At 53.0% G+C, this 8386-nt stretch overlaps 1 protein-coding gene across 3 annotated transcripts in view; it reads right to left on the bottom strand.

Annotated features, from left to right (window-relative positions):
• Positions 1–5328: 5328 nt before the first annotated feature.
• The window catches only part of LRRN2 (leucine rich repeat neuronal 2), a 67956-nt gene continuing 64898 nt past the window's right edge, over positions 5329–8386 (bottom strand). For all 3 annotated transcript variants that reach the window (XM_025393443.1, XM_025393433.1, XM_025393452.1), the window contains one exon: positions 5329–8378. In XM_025393443.1, the coding sequence (XP_025249228.1) occupies positions 6011–8152 (2142 nt within the window). In that variant the 5' untranslated portion in view covers positions 8153–8378 and the 3' untranslated portion in view covers positions 5329–6010. The remainder of the gene's footprint in view (positions 8379–8386) is intronic.

Genomic DNA, 8386 nt, shown 5'->3' with positions numbered 1-8386 from the left:
CCTGCCACCAAGCCCAGCTAATTTTTGTATTTTAGTAGAGACGAGATTTTGTCTTGTTGGCCAGGCTGGTCTCGAACTCCTGACCTCAGGTGATCTGCCTGCCTCAGCGTCCAAAAGTGCTGGGATTACAGACGTGAGCCATTGTGCCTGGCCGAAAGCATGTAAATTTGAATACAGTAGGGTAGAGTGGTGAAAACAGGGCCTTTGGAATCAGACAGCATTTGAATTCTGGGTCTGCTACCTACTAGCTGTGCAACCTTGGATGGATGAATCATTTAACTTTTCTGAGCTCTAATATCTAAATCTGTAAAATGGGGATAATTGTACCCACTTGATAAGGTAGCTGTGAATGAAATGAAATGGCACCTGTGAAATTCCTACTACAGTGGCTTGCATGTAGTAAGTGCTTCATCAATATTAGCATTATTGCCATTCTACAAAATATTGGAGATGTTCTTAAACAAAGGGTAACTGCAAAAGAATAGTGCAAATGGGTAAGAATATACTGGATGGGTTAAAGGACAGGTTGCTCTGACACTTGTGAAAGCTGTGAAGAACACACAAGAATTCTTTGGGTAAAATCATCAAGCAGGAAGGCGACGTCATGCCTGGACCTGTCAAAGTGTTGTTGATGCTGATGGAAGAGCAGGATAATGACTTGCGTGTGTCACTGCTGTCTCCCTTGGAATGATGTGCTTTAACAACAAACACAATTAAGATGGAGTTGAAGGCCAATCAAGATCATTCCTCACCACCTTAAGTGAGTGTCATTCTCACTGCAGGACACTGATAGAGCTTACAAATGTGGTGGCGGAGGCTTGATCTACATGAACTACTTAGGATAAGTACTTTGAAAAATCATGGGGAAACGGAGAGGAGTCAGAAGCCTGCAAAAGGGCAAATGTGGCTTCAATTTTCAAAAACAGGGGAAAGGATAGACTTAGAAAGTACAAAGGTGCATTTAGCGTCCATCCTGGCAAAGTTCTAGAGGAAATTATTTAACTGAGGTGACAGTCCTGGTAGCCTCTTATCTGGCCTCTTCACTTCTGCCCTTGTGCACCCCCGACTCCCACGTTCTGTTCTCAGTCTAGCAACCAGAGGGATCCCTTTAAGTCAAATCACACCTTGTCTGCTCCGACCTCTCCATGGGCTCCGCCTCTTACTGAAAGGAAAAGCCAGTCCTTCCAGTGGTCTACAGGGCCCAATACCGCCACCTGCGGCTTCTCTGACAGCAGGTCTCTCGGGTACTTTTCCTCCACCCCGTCTTGCTCCGGCCATGCTAGCCTCCTTGCTCTTGGCCTTCACTCTTGCCATTCTCTCTGCCTGGATCACTCTTCCTCCAGACAACTGCTTAGTTCACTCCCCCATGTCTTTGCTGAAATGTTAACCTTCTCAATGAGGCCTTTTATGACCACCCAATTGAGGCCCCACTTACCTTTCCTGACATTTTTTTCCTCCCTAGTACTTATCCCCATTCAACATATTATATATTTTTACTTAATTCTCCTGCTCATCAATATTCTCGCCTTACTAAAATGCAAGCTCTCCAGTCTCTGAGACTTTTGTTTGTATTCTTAGTTCATAGAACAGCACCTATCGCATGATCATCTTCGTTAAATATTTGTTGATTGGAAGGGAGGGAGGAAGATGGCTTGGGTAGACTTAGAGTTCACCAGACAAGGTGACCAATCATCCCAGTTTCCCCAGGACTGAGAGAGTTCCCGAAACATGGGACTTTCAGTGCTAAGATTAGGAAAGTCCCAACTGGTCCCCTCCACTAGACCAGTCGTTCTTCTCTACTTCAGTAATACGGTGATTAGACTGATGGTTCCCAGGAAGGCCACACACTCATTACATCCTCATTTCAGCTCAACCTCTCACAAAGTCTATCCTGACAACCCTACAGATGAGATGCAGAAATACAGGCTGCAAGATAGTGTATTTGGGTGGTTTGTAGCTAGCTGAGCGGCCACATCAGACATGTTGATTAATGGACCCATGTCAGGCTGGCGGGAAGGCTGCAGTGGTGAGCTGCGGAACTGTCTCCAGGCCCATTTCTGCTCTGTGACCTATCTGAGCAGTGAATGAGGACACAGAAGGCAGGACTGAATTTGCCAGTGCACTAGGGAGGGAAAACTAATACACTCAACAAATTGGGTTAGGTTTTGAAATCATTTCAATAGAAATAAACGATAGGCCATAAGCTTAAAATTTAAACAGAAGTATCATTTTCTTTCTTTCTTTTTTGATATGCAGTCTTGCTGTGTTGCCCAGGCTGGAGTGCAGTGGCGCAATCTTGGCTCACTGCAACCTCTGCCTCCCGGGTTCCAGTGATTCTCCTGGCTCAACCTCCCGAGTAGCTGGGATTACAGGTGCCTGCCACCGTGCATGGTTAACTTTTTTGTATTTTTAGTAGAGATGGGGTTTCACCATGTTGCCAGGCTCATCTCAAACTCCTGACCTCAGGTGATCTGCCCTCCTTGGCCTCCCAAAGTGCTGGGATTACAGGCATGAGCCACTGCTCCTGGCTGTAAGTATTATTTCCTATTTAGGATTAAAAGGAAAAAAAAAAGCAATCTGAAATGTACAGAAGACACCAGGCTTAATAGCTGTTTTGTTTTAAACCCAGTACATTTATTTGCCCACAAGCCTGGTCTAGTGTTGAAGCTAAGACTTCAAATGTCACCTGTTAGGCTGTGTTAATGGACACCTAGAGCCAGAGGAGGGCAGGGATGGTCCCACAGTCCTTCCTCCTGCTCGAAACACACCAGAGCCACATGTCCAGCTCTGTACCAGGGCAGAGGCTGCTCAGGGTCAGCTGCTCCATTTCTGGCTATTCCAGGACACAGCAACCCACAGAGTGCCTTGTCCTCCCTCTCTCCAACTGGGGAGTATCCCTGCGGTGTCATCTCTGTTTACAGAAGAGATGCCCTGAGCTACTTTCCTTTCCCCACCTCACCTAACTGATCTGGTGTAGCCTAACAGTTCAGGACCTGGGGATTCAGGTGAGACACAGATTAAGTCCCCATAACTGACATTTTCTTCTGAGAAGAAAGCATTCACATTCAAGGGCTTGAGCAGCTGTGAGCCCCACAGCAGCTGAGACGCCACAGTGCATCAAGTACAGGCACATGGCATGTGGGAGCCAGAGCTGCATCCTCTGGCTTGGATGATTTCAGCCTTTCTCCAGGGTCTCGCAGCTTACAATCATTCTATAACTGAGGAGTCTGGTGGAAACAGGGGTAGCAAAGAGATCAGAGCAGGCACATGGTCCTCTGGGGCTGGGAACACTCCCTCTTTCTACCTTCCAGCTGCAGGCACATGTACAGGTCTTTTGAGCCTGAGAGATCTAAAGCCTTGGGACCTCTGGATCTGCAGGTGGTCCCTGTTTTGGTGGCTATTGACTGACCAGGGGCTCTTGGGTAAGTTCTGGGGTGGCAGTGGAGGAGGTGATGGGAGGGTGTTACAGGCTCCACAGGCTCTTACAGGGCTCGGGAGCTTATTTAAGGGAACACCTTGATTCTCCATGTCTCATGGGCCAGAGAAGAAAGGCAGCACTGTGGATCTTCTGGGAGGAAAGAAGAGGTGTTGATTTCTGACTCCAGTTTTCCATGATCAGCACAGGCTCTGTCCCACCTCCTCCCTACAGAGCTTCTGGATCCTGGAGGATAGAGAATAGGCTAAATTGCACAGGCCAGCTCCAGTCCATTGGCACGGCTGCCTAGAACATGGCTGTGATGATCCCAAAGCTCACCAGCAGAGAACCCTCTGGGGTGCTAGGGGTGTCTGCCAGGGTGCTGCAGGGAAAGGGGAGCATGTGTGTAGATGTAGAAAGAATCTCTGCCTTCCCCTCCCCTAAAGAACATATAACATGGCCATGCAGAAAAGCACTCATGACACTCATGAAAGGAGCTGCTGACCTCAGGGAAGTGTATCATTGAAATGGGGGCTGAGCAACCTGTCAGAAGAGTGGGGATGAGGGATCATCCTCCAGCCCTTTCCCAACTCTCTTCTGGAGCCATAAGCGACAACACTGTCTATGAAAAAGCTGAGGCCTGAAGCAGAAGTGGTGAAAAATCCCAGCTACTGCAGGCCTAGGCCCAGTGGTTCTCAAAGTGTTGTCCCCAGTCTAGCAGCATCAGTGTCACCTGAAAACTTGTTAGACATCCAGGTTCTCAGTTGTTACCCAGCTCTAGTAGATGGGGAACTCTGGGGGCAGGACCAGCTATCTGTGTTTAACAAGCCCCATAGGTGACTGATGTAGGCTTGAGTGAGGACCTCAGCCAAAAGGAAGAAGGCTCCTACTGTGGCTGTTTGCTGATGGTCTTCGCAGAGCCTGCTCTCTTTGAGCTTCCTGAGAGAGCGATGCTACCCTCGCTTAGGTAAGCACTCCAGATCCATGGGGCCTCATGCTCTGTCACTGGTCTGGCTTCCGCCCATGTATACATTTGCAGTCTTGATGGTGGCTTAGGATCTGCTTCCAACAAGTCTGCCAAATGTAGTCGGTAACACAGGGGGACCCTCCAAATGTGCATTGCTTTCTGTCAGTCTCAGGAAACCCATTCCCTTCCCAGCCTATCTCAGAAACGGAGAGCGGTGGCTCAGTGGCCTCTGGCTCTGGCACGGCCCCTTGATGGGCCCACAGTGGCCCCTCTGCCCTTGGCTCTGATGGCTTCCCAACAGATGTTCCTCTTCACATGTAGTCCTAATAACTCAATCAGTTTAAAAACGAAAAAAACTAAAAAAGCAAACCATGCTCATTGCAAATTATACTGAAATGAAACAGACAGATAAAATGCAGTAATTTCCTTATCCCATAGCCCTCCTCTCCCTAAATCCTCTATCACCCCACGCCCTGCTCCTGCCCTAGCGAGCCAAAGTTCTTGCTGTCTTGATGATTTGCAATTCTCTGCATGACTCTGCCTCTTGGGTTTGTTTAATTAGAAATAGGCTGGGAAGTGCTTCCTATGCTCTGGCATGTTAATTGCTTATCAGAGAAGGAGAAGGGGTGACAGCATTTGGTGATGGAAATTTCCGCTCTCCCCATCTCAGGGTTTGTCTCCATGGTTCTCTCCCACCCCTCTCCTTGCCTCCTGCGCTCTGCCTCCCTCCCTTCCTCACTCTGGTCATTGTCACAGCCACAGAGACTCTTGGGGGCCAGAAGCAGGCCCAGGGGCCAGAATTCAAACTGAAAAGGAAAAACTGTCCCCTCTTTCACCCTGTCCCTTTTCTTGTCCATCTTCTCATATCCCAGCTGGTCGCCATGCCCAGCTGGCTCCGAGGAGATTCCAGAGCAGAGCTCCTTAACTGCACTCAGTACTCAGAGGATTATTTTCCTTTCATTCCTTTCCCCCGTATTATTGTTATTATTTACTTTTATTTTTTACAAAACAGGAGAAAAGAGTGAACCGGGTTGGGGGAGGTGACACATTTCTCCACAAAGGTACAAAATTGCCTATAGAAAGTCAGCTTCGGAATGCCGAGCCCGGGCTGCTGAGATGAGGCGTTCCTGGGCATCCCTCTCCCAAATGTCCTTCGGATCTGGCTGGGGTCACTCCCACATTGAGGGCAGCCTCCCCGAGGTGAGATGGAGAGGCCTCCTTTAGCCCTTGCCCAGGAGGCACAAGAGCAAGCGACTGAGACTGTACAGAGAAAGAGAAGAGGAAGGGGTGCAGCCCGGGGACACAGGCGGGGGACAGCCAAGCCAGGCCCAGGAGCCTCTGGGCAGGGAGAAGATGGGGAGGCAGGAGGCTCTAGCCAGAGTCCCTCCTGTTCCTTGGAGATATTCCTCAGAATGGCAGCAGAGGTGCCCCTAGGAGGTAAGGACAACTTTGTGGAGGCCGCAGAAGCACCCCCAGGGCCATAAAGCCCCATCTGTCTTGGCCCAGCTGCCACGCCTCAAGCACGTGGGTCCATGTCCCTTTCCTGGCAGGGCATCTGGCCCAGACTGCTTCTCTTTTGGTAAAAAGTAGTCCTAGTGGTTTCTCTACTGCTGAGAACAGGCTGAGCTTCAAGAATTTTGAGACAATGGTGGTGACAGTGTCTCCCCTTCTGAGGAGCTAGGCAGCTTCCTCCCTGGATTCCAGGGCAGGACGAGGGGAGCAGACACAACCCGGACAGAAGGGGCACTCCAGCCCCAGAAAGCCCAGGCTGGAGGGAGAGGCCGCCTCCCACCCACCCCCTTCCTGGGTTGGCCTGTGCCAAGGTGGGCCGCTAGCCCAGCTGCCAGGAGGAGGACAGCGAGAGCCAGGATGGCAATGAGCCCAGGACGGTCCCCTAAGGCTCTGTGGCAAGAAGTGGCCTCTTTGGTCCTGGCCCATACACAAGCCAACTGGGTGTGGGCATCAGCAAAGGCCACTTGCAGGCAGGCCCAGTACTCCGTGGCCTGAAGGAGGCGGGTAATGTTGTAGCTGTGGGTTCCCCGAGGCAGGCGGGCCAGAGCTGTGGCCCCCTGGCCCCGGAGGGAGGAGGCGCTGGACCAGGTGAGGTTGGTGGACACTGTGTTGGGTGGGGTGACCCAAGATAGCAGGATGTGATAGGGGTGGGTCTCCTGCACCCGGAGCTCCAGCCCCCGTCCTTCGTCCCTGCCTGGCTGGAGGAGAGCACGGCCCACAACCACACTAACCGTCTTAGTGTCAGCCCCCACCAGGTTCTGGGCCACACAGGTGTACAGCCCTGCCTCTTCCGCTGTCACCCTCCGCAGCTCCAGGGTCCCCTCGGGGTACACCCGGTACCTCCTGCCTGCATGGGCAGGTGTCAGTCGAAACCCGGCTGGAGTGACCCAGTAGATCTCGGGTTCGGGTTCGGCCAGTGCCCGGCAATGCAGCACCATGCTCTCTCCGCTGGCTACTTGGAGGCTTGGGGGGAAGCTTCGGGGGGAGATGAGGGGCAAACAGTGGTCCGTCATCTCCCGGAAGGGCACCTCACGGACTGGGCGGCGCTGGAGGTCTGGAGGCTCCGCACATAGGGTGGATTGCGGCTCGATGAAGCGGACACGGGTGCCTGTGGCATTGGCCCAGCGGATGACACAGTCACAGCGGATGGGGTTGCCGTGGAGACCTACCTCCTGCAGGTTGGGCAGGGACTCCACCGTCTGCTGGTGCAAGGCACTGAGAGCGTTGTTGTTGAGCATGAGGGTCTCCATCTGGGGCAGGTGGTGGAAGGCGCGGGGGTGGATGAAGGACAGCCGTGGGTTATTGGTGATGTCCAGCTTGGTCAGCTCGGGGAGGTTCACCAGGGCGAACTTGTCGATGGAGACCAGCTCCTCCATGTTGTTCAGCCCCAGCTCCTTGAGGTGCAGCATGTTGGCAAAGTCCCCCGGCCCTACTCGCTGGAGCGGGTTCTTGTTGAGGTCTAGGAACTTGAGCCCGGGCACCTGTTCCAGTGCCCGCCTGGGCACCCGGGCCAGCTGGTTGTCGTAGAAGGAGAGGCTCTCCAGGCTTTGCAGCCCCTCCAGGGCATAGTCGGAGATCTCCCGCAGGTTCATGCCTGCTAGCACCAGGCTACGCAGGTTGGCCAGGGGCCGGAAGTTCATGTCCAGGATGGCATCTACCTTGTTGCCGCCAATCATGAGTATCTCCAAGTTGGGCAGCATTTCGAACCAGCGGCTGTCAATGGCCCTCAGCAGGTTGGAGTTGAGGTGCAGCCTCAGCAAGTTGCTGAGGCCGGAAAAGGCCCTGGGGGCAATGCGGTAGAGCTGGTTGTGGTTGAGATAGAGTTCCTGTAGGCTGGCCAGCCCTGCAAAGCTGTGGTCCTCCAGCCGGGTCAGCTGGTTCTCCTCTAGGTGCAGGCTCAGCAGCTGGGGCAGGGCATGGAAATCACAGTCTCGGGCATCCGAAAAGCTGTTCTGGGAGAGGTCCAGCTCTGTGAGATTGGCCAGGTAGCCCAGCTCACTCTGGTCCACACGGACAATGCTGTTGCTCTGCAGGAGCAGGGTCTGTGTGCCTGCGGGGAGCGCTGGGGGGACCGCCGTCAGGAATAGGTCATTGCAGTCCACAGTGGTAGCCTCACGGTAGGATGAGCGGGGCGTATACCAGGGCCGGATCTGGCAGGCACACTGAGGGGGGCAGGGCACACGCCAGGGTACCACGGGCACAGCGGCAGTGGCACCAGCCACCCAAGCTAGCAAGAGGGGGACCACGAGGAGCCTCATGGTGGAGCTGCAGGGCAGGGGACCATTCACGAGAAGAGTCTGGAGTCCTGCTCTTCGTGTTTTGCAGGGTAAGGGTCAGCAACCCTGCCAGGGCCCAAGGAACCACCCTCCCAGAGCAGTCATTCTACACCAGGTGTCACTTCTTGCCCTCCTGGATATGGCTTGTCTTCCTTGTCCACTGGGGCTGGGCCTGCTCACTCATTGCCAGGCCCCATCTGGGGCAGCCCTGGAAGA

This window comes from Theropithecus gelada, chromosome 1 (assembly GCF_003255815.1).
Source record: "Theropithecus gelada isolate Dixy chromosome 1, Tgel_1.0, whole genome shotgun sequence".
NCBI classification, from domain to species: domain Eukaryota; kingdom Metazoa; phylum Chordata; class Mammalia; order Primates; family Cercopithecidae; genus Theropithecus; species Theropithecus gelada.
This window is presented reverse-complemented; position numbering and strand designations above follow the sequence as displayed.